Below are 22,810 nucleotides of genomic sequence, written 5' to 3' on the forward strand. Positions count from 1 at the left end.
CATCTTCTAAGGGGGTGTGTGGCTCCCCGCCCTCACTCCCTCCTACTGAATCAGGGGCATAAGAATGGCAGATGACCCAAACTCAGTGTCCTCCACCCTGAAAACATCTTGAACTCATCGGTGCCAGCTTGAGGATATGCTGGCATCCACCTGGTCTGAACTCTGAACTTTGATTGAAACCCAGAACTCTGATTTTTCCCACAAAAAGGACATCTTCCCAGGAACTAAGTATTTTTCTCCCTTCTTTTATTTTTTTATACTGGCTATTACTGTTTTAATAATTGTTGATTTTAATAATTGTCTGTATATATTAATTATTTATATTGCGTGAATAAACGACTTTCTCCAAGTCATTCACTGTCCGCTACCCTGCTTATCAGCACACACAGAACTGATCCCGGGTCTCTGAAGATACGCTACTACTGTTTGTTTGTTGTTGGCTAGACAGAATACCGTGTGTTTAACCGTTTTATTCGCAGGACTAGTCAGTCAGTAAATCGGGTCCACTGGCCCATACCAGTGGTGGTGGCAGATACCGTGGAATCGTGTGTACGTTGTAATTACCCGTGTCTCACAGGCTCCCTTCTGGGTTGTCTGCGGCTAATTCTTAACGGTTCCCACGCATTGACTGCGACCAGAGTTCGCACGATCTGTGCGCTGGCACCGTTTAGAAGGCTAAGTGCGGTCAGACCACTAGGGCTCCTGTGACAAAGCCTATAGCTTTTAATTTTACACAGCCACATCAAACCCACATGTAGACAGCCTGTTTCGGACTTTTGGTCCTATAAATGATTGATTTATGAATTCCCCAGTTTTCCTGACTCCTCTTATTTGGTACACACAAAATTTGGTACACAAAAAGGAAGTTGCAGGGCATGCTGGGTTGTCCTTTTTTGCTTCTCGCTTTTCCCCTCAGATTTAACTAATGCAGCCTGATTGGCTGAAGCCTCTTTCCCTCCTGTTTTGCCCTCCCACACCTCTGTTCCTCTGTGATTGGCCAATATTTCTCATGCTGAGACAAAGCTTTCTATAGTGAAGTGAGGGCAATGTATAGACAATCAGGCAGAGGAGAGTAAGCAAGGAAATGACATCAGGATTGGCTTCAAAATAGCCACAATTAAAATGAGAAATGCTAAGAAGGATTTTCTCTTTTTTTTTTTCTTTTTTTTTTTTTTTTTTTACTGTAGAAAAATCACTAAAATCAAAATGTGGGTAGTGCAATACATATGTTATGTAAGTAGAGCAAGTATTTATCTACTTATATATGTGGGTTTTTTTCTGAGACAGTGTGGCTGACACCTCCTTTTTAACATCAGGGGTGTGCTCATCTTTTGGCACAGAGCCGCTTGTGCATTAGCAGTAACAGTTCCGCCTCACTGCGCAGCCGCGGCCGTACTTGCGTAGTAATTTTCGAGGGGGGGGGGGGGCGGACTGAGATGCCAAAGGTTGTAGCTGGCTGCTACCTTTGGCCCCCCCTTGCTTCCCCTATCCCATTATGCACCTTAGCCTTCCATATTTATTACCCTGGTCTCCCTGCCACTACCACCTCCACCTATATACCAGGTGGCTCCATTTATAGGGATCCATAAATTATCCAGAGGCTTCCCTCTTCTTAGGTAAGTATCTCATTTTTTTGTTTTAATCCGCCTTGGAAAGCTCTGAACAAAGAACCTACCCTTCACTTTGAAATGCTCTTTATATGTTAAAGTAAATGTGTAAATAATTTGAATGCAGAATCATTGAGAAATGAGTCTATGAGATCACGCATACCACTTCCTTCTTCGTTGAGTCCAAGAGAGGCAGGATCTGGATAATCTAACAAAACAAGTAATGCTGGGAGAAAGTCTAGCATCACTACTTGCTGGACTGCAAATTGGGTGTTGACCTGATGTTTGAACAGCCTCCAAACCCACTCCAGACCCCAGCTATTACCAATTATTTCAGTGCAGCACAAAATAATACATGATAAACACTTACAGGAGCGAAGTACTCAAACATACAATACTGATGCCTGGAAAAATATTGGCAACGTTGTTCAGAGTTTGCATGCCCAATTATGACAGGCTGTGTATTCAGTGCCGAAGCTTGTGTCTGTGTAGCCACAGGTCGTCTACTTGGCTGCTAAATATTCATACAACCAGTTTGATCATCTAATTGCTTAAATATTATACCAGTAAAGTAGTTTAATGTCAAAGTTGATCTGAAAAAAATATTTTAGGCAAATGGGGATGGTCAATGAGCTGCAAATAATTCTGCGTTGATACAGGGTTGACCATCCCTAAAGAAAAACCCAAGCAGAGCATGACCTCACAAAACCTCATAGACCAAAGAAATCGATCCACACACCAACAATGCTGACTCAGAGATTTATTAAAATGATAAAATGACATATAGAAGCAACACGCACAAACACATTTCAGTGCTTGCTTGTAGTCGAAGGGTAATTGGCCAAGAGCTGACACCTCATTTAAATAGTAACAGGTAACCAATCAATAAGCACTTGTATCATCCTCTTCCACTCCCCAAATATTACCAGCAAAATGGTATATCTTTCTTCGAAAATCAACAACTTGTGTAATGGACTGCTCCCCCATATGGATGCGTGTGTATAATGCAAATTTATACCAAAACCTATGATGCAAAGGTCCAATAAATATATACATGCACAGCATGTAAAACACATGACTATAGGTCTAAACAATTAGGGATGCAAAAAATTTTGAGTTTATGCAGCATTCTGCAAATTTTGGATGCAGATTTATTCAGCGTGAAAATGAACCAATCAGATCCTGCTGAGGTAAAATTTGATTTGTCCATTTTCAAGCTGCATAAATTTGCATATGAAAGTTGCGTAATCCTGTCTCAACTCAGTTATTTGCATCTCAATGACCATCCCTACATGCAATGCCTATGCATATTATAAATATACACCTGTACAGCAAGCACTTTGTATCCCCATAGGTGTAAACACGCTTCATGTATGCACATGGTTATAAATACATCCAAATGGAGTAAAAGCAATGAGAATAGTTGGATGATTGGGTAGCGCCAAATTTTTAGGGCAATGCCTGGATTTTGTACTCTCCCACAACGCATTCCGTTTTGGCAGTGTTTGGTACAAACAAATCGCAGGAACGGCGATGGGGACATCCGTCGCACCAACGTTCGCTAATGTGTTTTTGGCCCAATGGAAGACCAAGTACATCTATGGGGAAGAAAATCCCTATAGGTCCTATATGGGGGCATGGCATAGGTATGTGGACGATGTGTTGGTCATATGGGGATCCACCACGGAACACTTCAACCAATTCCTCGAGTATTTAAATAGGAACGAAATGAACATGTCGTTCACAGGAGAATGGGGGGGCACACAGGTCCCCTTCCTTGATCTGTCGATCGAGGTGGTGGATGGAGCTTTGGTCACCAGGGGCTACAGGAAGAGCACGGCCAAAAACTCGGTCCTACATACAGGCAGTTACCACCCACCACATGTAAAATCTGCGATTCCATATAGCCAATTTCTTAGGTTGCGGAAAAATAATTGCAGGAACGAAGATTTTGAGATACAGGCTATGGAGATGTACAACCGCTTTCAGGCCAGGGGGTATGAGAAGAGCAATTTAGATCAGGCCCTAGAGAAAGTTAAAAACGTTGATCGAATCGAACTATTGAAACCGACAGAAAAACAAGTAAAAAATAACTTTATGGTTTTTGATTATACCCCGATGTCCGATAAATTACAAAATATTATCAAACATAACTCGCAGATCTTGGAGCAGGATAAAAGTCTTGACCCTAGAGTAACACAAGCACCCACCGTAGCATTCAGAAGAGGCCAAACATTGGGCTCTATGCTAACCAAAAGTGAATACCTACCCTCTGTTGGTATGGGTTGGTTAGGTGTAAAGAAAGTATCAGGTACCTTCCATTGTGGACATTGTCCTACATGTCCACATATAGTTAAAACTAGAGAAGTTAGATTAGGTTCTGTCCAATTCCGAATTAGGGATTTTATCACTTGTAGAACCGAGTTTCTGGTGTATGTTCTCCTGTGCCCTTGTTCCTTCTTCTACATTGGAAAGACAACTCGTCCAATGAGAGAGAGAGACTTGTGGTACATGTAAGATTCATTTGCAAGGGAAGAGGGGGTGTACCCAGACTAGTACAGCATTTTGCTGAGAAACATGAAAGTGATCCTTCACACCTAAAAATGGTTGGATTATTGGCTGTCGTAACCCCAAGGAGAGGGGGAGACCGCGATCGACTTCTGTCTCAGAAGGAGTCCTATTGGATCTCCAAGACAGAGGCAATGGGGCCCCTTGGCTTCAATGACAAAAATGAATTGAATGTTTTTCTAGAAAGGTAAACATTATAATGATCTGTTTTGATAATTATCACTAGGCCCTTTTTTATTAAGTCCAATGTAAGTGGCTACTACTATAATCTTTCTACTTGGGTCGTGTTGCTACTATATGTACAGTACATTGTTATTATATGCAAAGCATTATGTAAGTCACAATGTCTCTCTGGGGATCACTTTTTCTGGAACAGAAATGGGATTTTAGAATTTTTTTGTATTTTCTAGTCTTTCTTAATATTTGGTGGTAATAATTGTACTTTTTTTATGGAGGGAGGTATTTCCAAAAATAAGCTTTGATTATGAGCTGTAGTTACAGGCGCCTGATTGCCTGGCCGATGTGAGTAAGTGCTCCAATTTCTCCACGCTGGGGCTGGCTGGTGACGGTCGTTCCTCTGTATTGGGGGGTGACGTCATCGGCCAGACTATCGGGTATGTTACCCGTATCCATGGAAACGCTGATGTTCGCAGAGTGCGACGTCCTTGGCGGCCGGGATGTGCGTGACAGAAAGAGCGGAAGCGGAAGTGCGCACTCGCGTGACGCACCCGCGGCCAACCTTAGGAGCCGGCAGATCATTGGCCAGACATACGGAGGTGCGTGTGGTTCTACCGCTATTTGTTTCCGCCCCCCGCTGCGGCGCTGTACGTGACTTCTTGCAACACCATAGCGACAGGCTTCCCGTGATCAAGCACCGGTCCGGTGCGAAACAATTGTTGGGGACCAGGTTCTGTGTGTGTGGTGACATCCGGAGGGTGACGTACAATGGTTTTCTACCTTGTGACATTGCTGCTTGTTTTTACACTTATGTGCAATCAATGCTGTTTGGAATATATTGGTGCCCACGCCATCTTCTATTAAGGTCTGCAACAAGCTTTAATTTTGTTTGTGGAGGCACAATATTTGTAAGGCGTTTTGCACTGCATATGTACCAGTCTCTTCGTTGGAGTGCGAGGAAGTCTCTCTTCTCTTGTTCTTTTGAGTTAAAATAAATATACACCTGTACAGCAAGCACTTTGTATCCCCATAGGTGTAAACATGCTTCATGTATGCACATGGTTATAAATACATCCAAATGGAGTAAAAGCAATGAGAATACTTGGATGATTGGGTATTCATAGACATGATATCCCATTCATTGTCGGTCCCCTGACGAACTTTGGTGCAGAGTTTATAGATCAGATATGCTAATATTTGAATCTATCTCCGCCTCTAACAGGAGTAACTACCTGTGCAATAGCCATTACATGAAAAACAATTGAGATTACCTCCATGATCATTGAAATGTCTAATAATAACAGTATCCTTATTTTCTATGTTCTTAAGATGCTCCTAACGTTCTCTTTCAAGGTCCTAATAGTTTTACCAACATACTGGACCTTACAAACTTCACACGAGATTAAATACATTTCATAATTTGAATTGCAGTTCAAGAATCTATTAAGTTAATTTCTGTCCTGTCACACGTCAAACTACATAATTGCTTACTCCCAATATAGAGATGGCCCGAAGCCCCGATTTTTGGTACGCGAACTTCCGCGAAAGTTCGGTTTGCGTTAACTTTCGCAAACCGCATTAGACTTCAGTGGGGAGGCAAACTTTGAAAACTAGAAACACTTATGCTGGCCAGAAAAGTGATGGAAAAGATGTTTCAAGGGGTCTTACATCTGAGTTTTTGCATGGATGAGAGGGATAGAGGCCAAAAGTCCCAGGGAAAAGTCTGGATTTGACGCAAAGCAGCGTTTTATGGGCAGAAATCACATTGAATGCTACATTGCAGGCCTAAAGTGTTTTAAAACATCTTGCATGTGTATACATCAATTAGGGAGTGTAATTAGTGTACTGCTTCACACTGACAGACCAAACTCACTGTGTAACGCACTACAAACAGCTGTTTGTGTAGTGACTGCCGTGCTGGACTGGTGCGCACCATGATGAGCGTTCAGGCCGTGGCGATTTTTAAGCCCATATTGTCGCAGGGCTGTGGTAGCTCAATGATAGAACAACAGTGACTATCCAGCTGATCAAATTTGGTCTGTCCACAATGAAGCTACGACCTTATTATCTTGGGTGTGCCCCCCCCCCCGAGACACTCTTATAGCTGGCGGTCATTGCTTCATTGTGATACGCAAGCCCCTTCACCGCGGCAAGGTAACGATCACAAAGGTGAATTGACACATGTACATGCCTTTTGTGTTGTTGTTGCAGCTGCAGTGCAGCCAGAAAAATTAGGCCGGCATGTACACGCACCAGAAAAATTAGTATAGCGGCCGCTGCTAGCAGCAGCCTTCAAAATTCAGGAATCCGCCTGGAGTCCTGGACCCTGTTGGTGGTGGCGGAGAAGGCAGTCAAGCGTCTTGCAGGCAGAGATGCTGTGTTGGGAGCGACTTAGTCTTGGGGCAGGCAGTCACACGGCGTGCAGGCAGATATTCTGTGTGTGGGGGGACTGACTTCGTCTTCGGGAGGGCAGTAGCCCTCCAGGATCCATGCCTCATTCATTTTGATAAAGGTGAGGTACTGAACACTTTCGTGACTTAGGCGACTTCTCTTCTCAGTGACGATGCCTCCAGCTGCGCTGAAGATCCTTTCTGACAGGACGCTTAAGGCAGGGCAAGACAGAAGTCGACTGGCAAATTGTGACCGCTCTGGCCACAGGTCAAGCGCACCGAGTAGTCCATCGCTGCTCATACTGTCAATGGTTCTTTCTCTACCATTGTTAAAGAAAGCGTATGGCCAGGGAGTCAGGGTTCGATTCCGGTCCGGAGTTGGAGCCTGAGAAACGGCTACCACCACACATCCAAGGAAGGCAGCAGGCATGGTATGCAAGTCCCGAGGTAGTCACAAAAAATAACCATACAGGAGGACTTTCGAGGCCCTGCTGTATGAGACAAATCAATTTTAAATCCTTTAACGAGAATCTGTTATGGAAGGCAAGTCTGCCATTCAATCAAGTGAAAGGTATGCACTGACTGCCAGGTATAATACAATGTGCAGTCACAGATGCAGTGAAAGGTATGCAGTGACTGGTATTACAATACAATCTGCAGCTGTCACACAGGTGCAGTTAACAGGTATGTTCGGAGTGGTATATTACATAGCGTGCGGTCACACAGGTACTGTGATCAATTATGCAAGGACTGGTATTACAAATGTGCACCTGTCACACACACAGGTACTGGACAGGCACAGTGACACTACGCACGCTCACGTAGGTAGGTGGGTGCACTGTGAACAACAGGTAGTTATATGCAGTAATGGGTATTACAAATCTACACCTGGCACAGTAGTAATTGCCACCAAGGGGCCAAAGGCCAGCTGCGACTGACTGACAGGGCTGTATATAATGCCACACACAAAAAAAAAAAATCACAACAACAAGATTAGCTCTCAAAAGAGCTGTTGAGGGGGGCATTTTTAGCAATAAAAATCAGCAAGGAGCAAGCTAACAAGCCTACAAGGGCTCATTTCCACTATAGCGAATCCGCATGCGTTGTCCGCATGCGGATTCGCACAGCCAATACAAGTGGATGGGCCTGTTTCCACTTGTGCGTTGTGCGGAGCATTTTTGTGTGCGGGGAAAATCTGCATGGCAGAGCCGCCAGAATTCGCTCGCCGCACACCGCTAAGCGAATCGCATACAATGTATCTAATAGGGAAATCGCATGCGGTTTTGGCATGCGTTTTTCCCTGCGATTTCGCATGCGATTTCGCATAGGAGGTAATGTTAATTTACAAAGGCAGTGACATGGTTAAAAGTGCCCACCTACTACCCTATGCGAAATCGCGGGAAAAAACGCATGCAAAATCGCACCCGCATGCGATTTAGTCTGCGGTGATTTCCCGGCGATTCCGCACCGCACAAGTGGAAATGCAGCCTAACTAAGATTTCCCTATTAGAGTCTGCAGCAGCTTTCCCTTCTCTAATTACTGCAGGCACACGAGTGAGTCCAATGCCTGACGCTGCCTGCCTTTTATAAGGGGTTGTGGGGCTCCAGAAGGGAGTGTAGCCTGATTGGCTACAATGTGCCTGCTGATTGTGATGTAGAAAGTCAAAGTTGACCCTAATTATGCACTATGGGGGAGAATCGAACTTCTGGAAAAGTTTGCGGTTTTCCGCGAACGCGAACCACGGAAGTTCGCCGGGAACCATTTTGGCCATCTCTACTCCAATATAACAACGGCCTTATTTAAAGAGAATCTGTATTGTTAAAATTACACAAAAGTAAACATACCAGTGTGTTAGGGGACATCTCCTATTACCCTCTGTCACAATTTCGCCGCTCCCCGCCGCATTAAAAGTAGTCAAAAACAGTTTTAAAAAGTTTGTTTGTAAACAAACAAAATGGCCACCAAAACAGGAAGTAGGTTGATGTACAGTATGTCCACACACAGAAAATACATCCATACACAATCAGGCTGTACACAGCCTTCCTTTTGAATCTCAAGAGATCATTTGTCTGTTTCTTTCCCCCTCCATCTCACTGAAGAATTACAAGCTGATTGTTTGTTTACTCTTGCAGACAGCTCTACATGGTTGTCTGTAATTCTGCAGTATGTGACTCATCAGTATGTGAACAGAGGATTTATCCAGCTTGTAAAAGATAAGAGAGCAGAGAAAAGCTGGCTAATGTAAATAACACACACACACACAGGGGAGTGTGCATAGAGGGGGCATGCATAGCAGATCACTCTGAAGAGTTGGCAGCCTTCCAGACACAGGATGACAAGTCTCACAGGGGAAAGATAAGCTGATTTATTACAGAGATGGTGATAGTATAAAGTGCTGCAGTAAGCCAGAGCACATTATAATAGGTTTAGGAACCTGTAGAATGGTAGAAAACACAATGACATTTTTGTTACAGAGTCCCTTTAAATATAATATTTTTTAGGATTTACAGTGGGATGCAAAAGTTTGGACAACCTTGTTAATCGTCATGATTTTCCTGTATAAATCGTTCATTGTTACGATAAAAAAATGTCAGTTAAATATCATATAGGAGACACACACAGTGATATTTGAGAAGTGAAATGATTTTTATTGGATTTACAGAAAGTGTGCAATAATTGTTTAAATAAAATTAGGCCGGTGCATAAATTTGAGCACCACAAAAAAGAAATGAAATCAATATTTAGTAGATCCTCCTTTTGCAGAAATTACAGCCTCTAAACGCTTCCTGTAGGTTCCAATGAGAGTCTGGAGTCTGGTTGAAGGTATTTTGGACCATTCCTCTTTACAAAACATCTCTAGTTCATTCAGGTTTGATGGCTTCCGAGCATGGACAGCTCTCTTTAAAGAGACACTGAAGTGAAAAAAAAAAATATGATATAATGAATTGGTTGTGTACTATGAATAATTACTAGAAGATTAGCAGCAAAGAAAATATTCTCATATTTTTATTTTCAGGTATATAGTGTGTTTTCTAACAATGCATCATTCTCTAATATGTGCAGATTACACAACACTCTGCATTCAAAATGATTCTTTCAGAGCAGTCTGTGAACTAATGACCTCTCCTTTGGCAGATAAAAAGAAAACTGTTCACTTATAGTTGAGATAATAAAAGTCAGAAGACAGCCCTCTCCACGACTTTGAAAGTCGTAGAGATTAATGGCTTTTTTGCATAGAGATAACTGTAGTTTCTTAACTCTTCCTGTACTGGAAACAATTACACTGATGTATCTGATCTTAATGTTTTATTTCTTAGCTGTGCTACACATACAAATCATAATATCATATTTTTTTTTTCGCTTCAGTGTCTCTTTAACTCACACCACAGATATTAAATTATATTTAGGTCTGGGGACTGAGCTGGCTATTCCAGAACGTTGTACTTGTAACTTGTTCCTCTGCATTGAATGCCTTAGTGGATTTTGAGCAGTGTTTAGGGTCATTGTCTTGTTGAAAGATCCAGCTGACCTCTTTCACAGCGCTGTACAGAGAATATTGTCTTGTTGCTTTAAAGTCCCTCAGAGGGGCTCACAATCTAATTCAGCCTTTCCCAACCTTTTTATACTGGAAAAACCCTGCAAATAACGTTTGGATATCAAAGAACCACTGCAAGTAATTTCTTGGATCTCGAGGAACCTCTGCAGTTATTTTGCATGTAGAAACTGCCACTACCCCCTATTACACTGCCACTCATTATACTGTCTACTTATTCTAGTACTTTTTATTCATGTGGTCATATTATTCTGACCCCCAATTTAGTGCTTTTTTTTAGTACCCCCTATTTTAATGTGCTCTATTATACTTTCCCCACGATAATGGGAGATGCAAAGGAACCCCTGCAGAGTACTCTAGGAACCCTGGTTGAGGAAGCCTGATCTAATCCCTACCATAGTCATATGTCTATGTATACAAAACAAGAAGAGGAATAGTTGGCACTACAGCACTGGACAGCCGAAGCTGTAGTGGTGCGGACAGGATTCACACACTTCTTACTCTGTGGTGCAACCTGCGTGCTCTGATATAGATGAAGAGCAGCTTGTACATGAATGGAAAGAAGAATAGATTCCATTATTGCGGTTAAAAGACAATACACATATGGAGTTTCATTCACATACCATGTATAAGAGGTGCAGTGGGTGCTGGGCAACGAATTGCCTGACGGCCGTTTCACGCTAGATGTGCGCTTCCATGAAGGCTAAATATGTATGGTAGTCTAGGGCCAATATTTTTGTAGGGGGATCCCAATTAAATTATCTGTATGTTTTTGGGATGTGGGAGAAAAACTGAGTTTCCCGGAGGAGTCCCACGCAAGCACGGGGAGAACATAAACACTCTGTGCAGATTGTGCTGGGATTTGAACTGGGGACCCAGCACCCACATCTATAACAAGCTTTCTGTCTCAGCCCACAAGGTTTGCTTTAATTGTCCCTTATATACAAGGCTAGCGTCAGAGATACTTCAATCGTATGGGCTTTTCTAGCAACCACTTAGCAACCACTTGAACACCTCCCTGTGTAATATGGCAAAGCACAGGGTCCGTTTTCTACAGCCTAGGCAGCATCAAACTCTAAACTGTGATTTGTGAAAAAACTTTATTTGAATTTTGTTCATTTGGAATTCTGCCAGTTGACAGATAGAACCAGCTGTTCTGGAAGTCTGGTCTTAAAGAGAACCCGAGGTGTGTTTAAAGAATGTTATCTGCATACAGAGGCTGGATCTGCCTATACAGCCCAGCCTCTGTTGCTATCTCAAACCCCACTAAGGCCCCCCTGCACTCTGCAATCCCTCATAAATCACAGCCGTGCTGTGAGGCTGTTTACATCTGTAGTGTCAGTCTCAGCTGCTCCCCCGCCTCCTGCATAGCTCCGGTCCCTGCCCCCGTCCCATCCCTCCAATCAGCAGGGAGGGAAGGGATGCAGGCGGCGACTGGAGTTCTGCAGGAGGCGGGGAGAGCAGCAGACTGACACTATAGAGATAAACACAGCCAGCTCTGACAAGCTGTTTGTCAGCAGTGTGGCTGTGATTTATGAGGGATTGCAGAGTGCAGGGGGACATTAGGGGGGTTTGGGATAGCAACAGAGGCTGGGCTGTATAGGCAGATCCAGCCTCTGTATGCAGATAATATTCTTCAAACCCACCTCTGGTTCTCTTTAAGGCATTTCTGCATGTTTGCCATATTTCGTCGTGGACATCTAAAGGCGTATCTTTGTCAAAACTACTTCTGAATATACCTTTTAGATGTCTATATATGGATGGGAACGTTCGAAAACAACTATGGAAACAGCAAGTACATTTTTGCAGATACATTTCTTTAGAGGTTTGTGGCATATGGAGGGGAAAATTCCATACCGTCTAAAGAAATCTGCGGCAGTCTAAGGGTTAAATTAAAGATTCACCTTTTTAGCTGGCAATGTTTGAAGGGAGAGGCAGAGATAATACAAGTGCTCGTTGATTGGTTGCCTGTTCCTACTCTAATAATGTGTCAGTTATTAGGTAATTACCATCTGGGTAAGTGTGAAACGTGTTAGTGTTGTTGCTTCTCCCTGTAATGCTTTAATATTGATAAAACTCAGAGTCAGCATTGTTAGTGTGCAGATCGATTGCTTTGGTCTAAGGGTTGGACTTGCGGCCCCTGATGTACTCACCCGCCAGGGAGTGAACAAGGTTTGGACTTCCATGTGAGCTCGGCTGCTTTTTCTTCAACTCATCACAAAACCCCATGACGTCCATTAAGTATTTATTAGGTGAGATTGAGACACATTTTATTAAAACATTTTAAAAATTCCTGAAAATTAAATGTTAAAATAATTGTTTTAACATTACAGGACTAGTGCCGATATCAGACTAGTGTACAAAATGGTGAGAATGCCATTTTGGTGCATTATCCCCAAAATGTAATATTATGGGACACCATGCTTTTTAGAGGTTTTTGTAAGAGGACCGCTATATTAGACTGAAACAATAGAGTCTGAAATCCCTTTTATTCATTCCTCCTCTGCCTGGGTATTAGAAGAAAGTAATTCTATTTGATTCCTGTGCTTTAGGCTACTTTCATTTCGGTAAAGGAAAATGAGACAGTTCGACACACATCATTTAATGAAAGCCTGGACCAACGTTTTTGAGAAATAAAAAAGAAATAGTTTACTTAAGAAAAGATCTACCATGGCTTAAAGAAGTATGCAGTGTATACGCTGTGTAGGACATCTGTTCCTTGTGGTTTTGTGGCATTTGGCATCCTTTAAATGCTGACATTTTAACTCATTTTAAATAAAGGTTAAGTGATTTAATGAAACCATTGGGCTCGGAGTTTGGCATTTTGGGTACGTTGAATCACACTTGTTGTGTATTTTGCTACCTTTAGACCATTCTAAGGAACTTTCCTTTTACCGCGTTCCAAATTTACATAATAAGTATAAACGCTGACGACTAAATGCAAGGTGTGTCACTGGACTCCAAGATCTTAGCTCGGTTACCTCATCTGTCTCCCAGGCTCATGTTAAAGTCCATTAGGGTTCAACATCTTATGGTATGAGCATACTAAGCGTACGTTTGTGTGTGTTTATCCCGCTTATCACTGGAGCTGTGAAAATAATTAATTGAGAAGCTTACTTGTGAAGGGAAAAAACACACATTTTGCCATCATGTTTGAATCTTCCCAGTGCTTGTTTACATCATCTTCCTGTATAGCAGCTTATCTTGGCTACTGCTAGGAGGTGCTGTTGGACGACCAGTGACATCCTTTGTATTGGACTGAAGAAACAGTGCATCTTCTTCTGCTTTTCAGCATTGCCCCAGGGGTAGTTGCAATTAGCTGATGCATTAGAGGAACAAATAAAATATTAGAATATTACAGATTGTGAATTTCACACTTGGTCTTCAGATGTAAGGGTTCATCATGACTTTCCTTTGAACTATAGTGACAGATCCATGAATGTTTATTTAATCATCCCATACTTATTCTTTAAAGGATAACTATTGTCCCTCAAGCTCCACATTGGCAGCTGTGTTTTTATAATAGTGACACCCTGTTCTGTCTATCCATGGAAGCTAATGGGTATGGGGACAGGGGTTCTGTGGCTAGTGAGTGGCTTTTATCATCACAGCCATTGATCCTATAACCACCTGCTTTACCATCTACGTTCTTTTAATGCGCATGCAATATTATCACTATTGGTTACAACTGAGTATGTGGATTGAAGAGGTGATGGTGGGGAGGGGATCACTAGTCTGCATAGGCAAGTTGTCTGGCTGGACATTCAAGCTAAGAGGTTGAGTTGAGTTTTTTTATATAGCCTGCGGGGGGGGGGGGGGGGGGGGGTTGTCAAACATAGCTTACACACATAATGACATATGTGCACTTATGAGGGCTTGAAGATGGGCTAGTGCCCGAAACCACTCTAGGCCAGTGTCTGTCTCCAATATCTGGCTGGCTGCTTGTTCATCATGATTTTAATGATTTTTGATACCAAATAAAAGAGCTTATATATTGAAGACGGTGCTGACTCATTGGAACACTTACTTGGGAAGACACCTGTAGTACACAGGTGACTGGAGTGGAGAGCACGTCAAACCCTTTCCTCGGTCCACCATAGGTGCTTGCTACATATTGCTTGCCACAATCTGAGACACACTGTTTGTTGGAATTGCCCGTGGACTTTGGACTCTAATTCCACCTATTCAGTAATGAGTTCAAGGCAAAACTCCCTAACACTGCAGAGTGGCCTCTTGAGCACGTCTCAGTGGTTGCAGCTCTTGAGCGCTTTGAGTCCAACAGGAGAAAAGCGCTATACAAATGTTCAGATTATTATTATTATTATTATTATTATTATTATTATTTAAGCCGAGGAGGTGACTTTTCAGTCTTTTTTTTTTTGTGCTGAAAATTAAGCTTATATGCGAGCATATAAGGTAGTTCTAGAAAGCTGAATTGCCAAGATGGGGACGTGTCGGATCTCCAGAGTTTGAACTATAAGTTAGTGCTCTGTCTGGGACCTACCTGGGTTCTACAGGAGTCTTGCTATAATTGAACCGTACTTCTGGTCTCAATGGTAGACCACATGGCAAATAACATGATTTCGGTGCTGGTGGTTTGCCCTTCGGAGCTCGGTTATGTCACCTGCTTCGGTAGTGGATTGGGCACTCAGTACGGAAGCTTTAAACTGCTGCAGTTTTTGTGACCAGGCACTTGAGAACGCTATTCTGGGCTTTTGATAAGTTGTCCGTGCTAAAGCCAAAAGGACAAAAACAAATGGTATCTGTTATGGTTAGACCTCATTTCAGTGGATTAGATGAGAGGGTAGGGGGTGGTCAGTTTTATTTGTTTGGATTTCAGAGTTAAAAAAAAAAAAAAAAAAGCAGCCCAGGTGGGTAATGTTTGCTAAAATATGGCGGCCATATGGGGTGGGGGTTGGGAGCTGATGCACACTCTGCTGAGAGTGTAATATAATTCTAAGTTCAGAAATTACATGAAACAGGGTTGAGGTTAGGCATTAGGAAAGGTGATACATTAAGGGGGTGGTTAGGGATGGGAGAAGGTCAAAAAAACAGAGGAAAGGGAGCATCACAGAGCTAACACTATGGCAGAACCTGACCATAAAACCAAAAACACCAAACCACCATCCCTGAAGCCGAATGTACACACACATGCCATGTAGGCCTGCTTTATAATATCCCATGACTGCTCCAATGGGCTCTAAATTAAATTGCTTCTTTTCCTATTGCTTGCCCTTTGTATACCGTTGCCTATCTTATAAATGTCATTATCAACATATGTCTTTCATATTTTGTTTGTTTGCAGAAAATTAAAATTGCTGCCCTGCGCATGTACACTTGCTGTGTGGAAAAAATAGATTACGATGCGTTTTTTGAAAGTAAGTACGTCTTTGTTGTTCTGGTCTTTTTGTCTGGTTCTTTTCCAAAACGTAATTACTAATAAATGTTCTTTTGCATGTAGAATGTAGTCTTCCTGATACACTGAATTCTTGGTTCCTTGTGACACAACTCCATGTCTGGTGAGTAGAGAACAGGTCTGTGCCTCTGGTCTCTGAACATGTGCTGTTATACTTGTGTACAAGTTATTGCATGCTGCTTTGTATGGCAATAAGCTCAAAGAATTATAGCTCTACACTTCCTGGTCAGGGTTTTCTCACAATAAGTAGGAGATAGGCGCACAAGTCACTGTGGAAAACACTAGGAGTGGAGCTCTCAAATCAGTAGTATGCTACACAATCAAAGGCGATAGTGGCAGTGCACATCCAACAGTACATCCATTTACTCAATCTATTAAAAATATTCCTCACGATAATTTGCCGACACAGGCAACTAATCATGTGGTGTGGAGAATAAAGTATACACTGTTGCAAGGTTTACAGCTTTTTTGCACCGTATCAGCAGGCGCTTCCTGGTCAGCGTTTTCTTGCTCCTACGACTCTATGGACCACAGTAATATTGCTGTGCACAGACATCACACTGAAATATTACCCTTACTAACAGCACTATGTACCGTGAGTTATGCTGTTAGTGCAGCCTGCAGTTTTGACTAGCATGGCTGTTGCTATGGTAATGCATGTTACTGACTAACTTTACCATTAGCAGTACCTTAGCTTTAGTCACGCTAGTAGAGTAACACAGATCAATGCCAATAATAAGCGTAATATTGCCATGCGCTGTCTGCATGGCAATATTACAGCGGTTTCCTGCATTCGGCCCTATTTAGCTCCTTTGTCGTACATCATGCAAATCACACAGAATGTGAATTGATTGATCTCAGAATGCAGTTAAAAGCTTTGGGTTTTACATTTTAATCTCCACTTGAAAACCATCATGTGAATTCTGGTTTCTTGTCTGTATTCGACTTTACTTTCAGCTTTAACAAATATTCATTCCTATAAAAATGGCTGACTTCACCTTCTCCTCCTTTAACTTCCTTCTATGCAACAAAAGGAGTTAGGCAGGGTCAGCTACCTCAACTTTAAAAACATTGCTAGTGACTAGTTTATCATCCCTGAGTACCTCATTTGGTTAATGGTTGGAAAGAGGGAGGGGTTGGGACAGAACACAGACTGCTATTCAGTCCAGCCATGCAGTATCTGACATTGGCACAAGAAATAATCTTTGCAAACCCAGCTAGCCAGGTGATGCCTCTTCCACACAATGCACATGGCTGTGCGCATTTCGGCAACGTGTATAGATTGCGATACACAAGAACATCAGGAGTGCTTAGACTGCACTGTATGACGTTCCCACTTTGAGCTCGATGTATTAAAACTATTTCCCGTCCTCCATGACCATAGTAGCGGCCACGGTAGTGGAGTACCGTGGGTAGTCACATGCTCTTTGTGATCTTACCGTTCACTGTGTATGCGCGGTTATACTACCACATTTTCGTGCATCAAGCCTATTATGTGCTGTGTAGCAGTGCGTTGCAATAATGCACTGCTGCATGCATTTCTGGCCAACACTTAGGCCCAGTGCACACCAAAACCGCTAGCAGATCGTCAAAACGCTAGCGGTTTTGGGAGCAGAGAGCAGATATTTGGCCGGGTGCACACCAAGCGGATTTTGTATGCGATCCATCAGCCGCATCAGCCAGTGAAAACGCTTGGCTATTGTATTTCAATGTGTGGTGCACACCGGCGGTTTGAGTTTTTTTAGCAAACGCGCAGCAGGAGGCGCGTTTGCGGCTTGGCAAAAACCTCAAACCGCCGGTGTGCACCGTCCCATTGCAATACATTAGACAAGCATTTTTCCAGGCGGATGCGGCCGGCGGATCGCTCCAAAAACCGCTCGGTGTGCACTGGGCCTTAGTGCTGACTCATTCACTGTAGTGAATGGTATCAGCCGCCCAATGGACAATGCAAATGCATCACATTTATTTTGTCACAAATGTTATTCTTGTTTCATACAACATGAACAGTAACGTAATTCCATATGAAGAGTTTGCAGATTGCCTGATAGATTACACACCTAGAGGCCACTTCTTTAGAGGCATGTGAAAAGGTGCACACAATTCAATCCAGAAGATAAAGTTTCCAATGTCTGTGATGCTGGCAAAAGACGTGAATGAACTGCGTCCCTTCCCCTGGACGACTGCACCTTGGGACAGAAGAGGAACACACTGGACTGATGTTTCTTTCCAGCATCATTGACTTTGGAGATGTTTGTGTCTTCTGGATTTGATTGCATGTGCCTTTTTTTATATGCCTCTGAAGAAGCTGTCCCTAGCCGCGAAACATGTGTGAACTCTGCAAATGGAGCTACATGATCATGTTGCATGAAACCAGAAGAAATTTGTAAAAAAAATTAGTAAATGTGATACATTTGTATACTAAATACCCCTTTATGTCTGCTCCCTTATAAACCCCTATTTTTTGTATGGTATCTATTTAAGAGGGAGGAGCTTATTGTATTATGGTCTGAGATTTTTATTTGCTATATGCCAGAGGTTTTGGGTGGACAGGTTGGCCAAAAGAGTTTAATAAATTAGTCTGCACTTGTAACATTGATGAGCTGATAAAAAGCGGACAGAAGCGCACTTCCTGAAGAAAAACAAGTATTTGTTACAGCTGATGAAAATCCTGCAATCAATCTGCAGTGTGTCTATTTCCTGCTTTCATGAAAGCAGACATAGGGTTAACATTCTGTGTTTAGAAATTAGCTGCTCTGCCGAGGCAGCCAGCTGACATGGTTGATATATCAAATTACAATTGTGATTAGTCACAGATGAGGGCGAATAAGACAGGCTAAACTCTCTAAATATGATCAGGGTACATTTCTCAGTTTTCCTTTAAATAATTTAAGCATTAAAACATTTTGTGGAAGAAATTGCAGTTTTTGTAAATATAAAAAGCAATATATGTCCCACCTCAATTAATCATACCACTCCGCAGATAATTGCTCAATCCCTGTCCATCTGAAACGACACCTCCCTAAAGCCTTGCACACACACCCAATGTTGATTGGCCAATCCTTGACTATTTTTACCATCTCCATGCTGTAGGAGGGCCAACAGATTTTGAATCTCATGAACAGATTGTGTAGGAATCCTCTTACTTTATATGGAAATGGTAAAATTGGCCAATCCAAATTTGCATGTGTGTATGTACCCTTATAGAGACTGACGGCCACAACAGTCTATGAGCTGAGAGGTGTGGCCTATGCAGATCGCTATCATCCTCTCCTGCATGGCCTGGGCAAAGTGTTTTAGACACTATGGGCGTTAGCAGGCGGTTGTAGGTCGCTGAGGGGGAGGTGAGGATTTTGACCTGGTCCAGCAGGTTTTTTTTTTCTTTATCTTGCAAAACCTATAAAGCTTCTTACAAAACATTTTTGAGTATAATGAAGGTAAAATAATTGTATATTGAATGCTTATAAAAACTGTGCCTTAACTAGGGCTTTAAATGAGGATTAAATATGTTATTTTTTGAATTTGTGATGCAAGGGAGACTTGTAAATACCTCCTGTATTAGCCAGACACTGCTGCACTTTTCATTGAGTTTAGTAGAAGGCTTTTTTCCTTTAATCCCCCTTTTGCCAGAATGTGCTTTTTCTCTGTAAACTTCCTGGTGAACTTGTAAAATGGCAATATAAACAGATTGGATATCAGAAGAGAGACTCTGTCAGCAGCACTGCACAGACACCACATTAGACTGCTTCATTAGGGACTTTTCAGCCTCACGTTGGGCTACAGGTGATAAGGGGTCACTCAGACTGACACGTGATTTGGCCACGTATTTACCTCATGACCCTGCAGGGGAGATGTTGACTACAGCCTGGCCACCTCTGAGCACTGCATGGGACATTCAGAGGCTTTTTCGGTTGATGTGTAGTGCAGAACAGCCAACCAGCCGCAGCAGTGTGAAATGAACTATTTGGCTCATTTCAAAATTATTCCTGGGCTGTTGAGGTGATTGGTGAGTGGTAATAATGTTCACTGAACGCCCCTTTCAGCCGCTCGTCTGAGCCAACCTAGATAGGCACGTCGCACAATATCCCGATTCCTGATATCTGTGCCAAGCTGCTGCTGCCAGTGATATCTACTGTAGCAGCAAATACGGTACCTCATCTAAGCTATATCGTGATGTGCTTATGTGGCACAGTTGTTCTAAGCAACATTGGAAAACATTAGCATCAACTGCACAGCAAATTGTTGCAGCTGAAAGACAGGTCTTCACTCAGGCCGGTTTCACACTTGTGCGATTCTCCTGCCGTGGGAGAGGCTATCGCAGGTGAATTGCACCGCACCAAAGCCCCTTTCACATTACCCTGCATCAGTCAATGCCAACAGGGTGATGTGCATAGGCCCGTGTCCCCATTGTGATGCACTTCCCGCTGGACAGGAAGTATATAACTGGCATCCACATCAAGTCTGCGCGTCCTTGCCCCACTGTGCTCCATTCACACTCACTGCATCCTCATAGACTTGCATTACTGCATAATCCATGCAGTAGGCATGGATCAAGCAGTAACGCACGAAATGACATTGCAGCGAATTGGCTACTTTCATCGCAGTTCGTCACATCATATCAAGTATGAAAGTCTCCATAGACTTTCAGTGACGTAGCAGCTTCTTGAGGTGAAATTGCTTACCGCAACGCCATAGTGTGAAAGGGCCCTAAAAGTAATGTTGCTTTAAAAGTTTCCATTTCTTGATTCAGCCAGCTAAAAACTGTATTGCAAATTTTTTTAAAGATTCTTTATTCAATACGTTTTTCAATAACAAAGAGTAGACAAGTACAGTAGACATCACACTATATTACATATATGCGATATGAGGCTTTGGCTGGCCAGCAGCAGTGCCAGCCAACTATATTGAATTTTGACCATTATGTGGCTAGATCTGATGCTCTGATGAGTCAGTCTGTCTGCCTGACAAAATGGCTACACACATAGAGCAGAGACTGCACTGAACACAGAGCAGCGGTCTTGTATTCTGCACACAGGAAGTGAGACAGCATGACTCATCGGAAGGGAGGGTATGAAGAGGAAGTTATGAGAAAGGCTGGGGAGAGCTGCAGGTCCAACTATGATGTGGTCAAGTATCGACACATTTTTCAGCTCTCTGAATTAGCATGAGAAAAGAAAATCGCAACAGTACTATTAGTGAATTCTTGTTTTTTAGGCTATAGTGGTGTATTTGTGTTCTTTCATCCACTATAATATCTCTTTAAGGGGAATCAGAAAGGAATGGTGTGTATTACCTGTCACATTGCCACTGAGTGACTACTATCATCTTGTGGGTTGAAGGTGGAGGGGTTCTTGAAGTTTGTATGTAGGAAAGTGCTGGCTTCATTAACTCTTGTGCTAGGTCCACTCTTTTTTTTTTTTTTTTTTTTTTTTTTTTTTTTTTTAATGGACATTTTTTTTTATGTTTAATTTTTTGGTACATTTTTGTAAATCTATATATGTTTGGAATTTGTCCAAGCCTTTCTTGGAGTACAAACTTGAGTCCCTGATCTAAGACTTTAATTTCCTCATTTTCAAGGTGGACCCCACTCAAGTTTTTAGTTCCCTGCCCCCCCCCCCCCTATTGTTTCCTTCTTCTGAAGTCTCTTCCCTCCTCCCTTTTCTGCTCCCCCTTTCCCCTTGTACATCGGTGTGTATCCCTGTAGGTCCCTGCCCCCTCCTTCTCCATAGCCTTGGACTGTGGGGGGGCCGGAGATTCCAGGTCTCCCCCAAAAAAGGCTGCTATCATGACGACTCAGAGTTGAGTGGATCATACCTGCTCGTTACGGGAACTTCATACTGCCATCTTCCTGTCCTCCCCCCCCCCCCCCCCCCCCCCATTGCCGCCTCCCCTCCTGTTCACATAGAGCTCACCTCTCCTGACTGGTTGGTATGGCCTATATTCTTTCTCAGGTGTTCTCTTTTGTGGTCGAGAATAATAGCCATACTCTGGCATACGTAGAGGCGTTTTGGGGTATACATGGAATTATATGTTGGACTTTTGGGGCTCTTGGGGGTTGGGATCTATTATCTTCCTTTATACTTACCGTTTTCCCATTATGGGCTCTATTCATAAAACATTTGCGGTAAAAAAAAAAATCTTGGAGGGAAAACACAGCATCGGTGTATTAGACTTTTGTGTGCTAATTCATATAAATGTTTACACTTGCGATAATAGGTTGGGGAATTCCCCACTAAACTGGCGGTACTGGATGAGTTGTTACATTTGCTGGCTGAGTTGATAAATTTTTTCCTGCAGAGACAGCGTTAGTATTAAGGAGGCAGCCCCAGCATCCCTTTACATGTGCATTTTTATGCCTCTCCTCCTGAATCTGTCTATTAGTCTTCCTAAACAATCTATTAAATTGCTGCAGCTTAGAAGTTCCAGAAATGGTACACATGCAGGCGTTCTGATGTGAAATTTATCTGAAAACGGGTACCCAATGGGTTAAAAAAAACACAGCCTTGGTATTCGGAATGCCTTGTCTGCTCTCCTCTCACTGCAGCTGCCTGGGAGGTCTGTCTCTCCATTAGCTTGCCTGTTATCGCTGGCTTATCGCCTTATCTAAACAGCCGGGTTTCTCTGCTCACATTCCATCTGCTCTAAGCTTTATGAATTAACCTTCAGTGACGTGTTGTGATAATCTCCGCACAAGGCGGTAATTTCCCGCACTGCTCAGGAATGTCAGATTTTCATGCGAAAACCGCTTTTGTGAATGAACACTTTGCTAAATGGTTGGTAAAATCAGCTGTTTCCAGCGGTAAGCATGCGGGAATGCTTTATGAATAGAGGCCTATGTGCTTTATTCTGGCACCGGTATGCCACCTTGTTCGTATATGCTTCCACATCCTTTTCATATTTGTGTTTTCTGTCCTCTATAATACCTTTTCTGTGTGAACCAAGTAATCGCATAGTCTCTGGGAATATTTATTTTACTCCTCCCTACTGTTTTCAAACAATCTTTATTGATAACAAAGGCAAGTATCCATCAACATCAATTTCACATGAAATTATACATATGACCGCACAGTGCAAATCATGTGGTCCGCCATAAACCAGCTT

General features: G+C 42.6%; 1 protein-coding gene across 1 annotated transcript in view; it reads left to right on the forward strand.

Moving 5' to 3' along the window:
- UQCC1 (ubiquinol-cytochrome c reductase complex assembly factor 1) overlaps positions 1 to 22,810 on the forward strand; it is a 255,738-nt gene that overhangs the window by 73,638 nt on the left and 159,290 nt on the right. Inside the window, exons 5-6 of the mRNA XM_068263909.1 lie at positions 15,602 to 15,674; positions 15,758 to 15,815. Of these exons, the coding sequence (XP_068120010.1) occupies positions 15,602 to 15,674; positions 15,758 to 15,815 (131 nt within the window). The remainder of the gene's footprint in view (positions 1 to 15,601; positions 15,675 to 15,757; positions 15,816 to 22,810) is intronic.

The sequence above is a fragment of the Hyperolius riggenbachi genome, chromosome 12, assembly GCF_040937935.1.
Source record: "Hyperolius riggenbachi isolate aHypRig1 chromosome 12, aHypRig1.pri, whole genome shotgun sequence".
NCBI lineage: Eukaryota > Metazoa > Chordata > Amphibia > Anura > Hyperoliidae > Hyperolius > Hyperolius riggenbachi.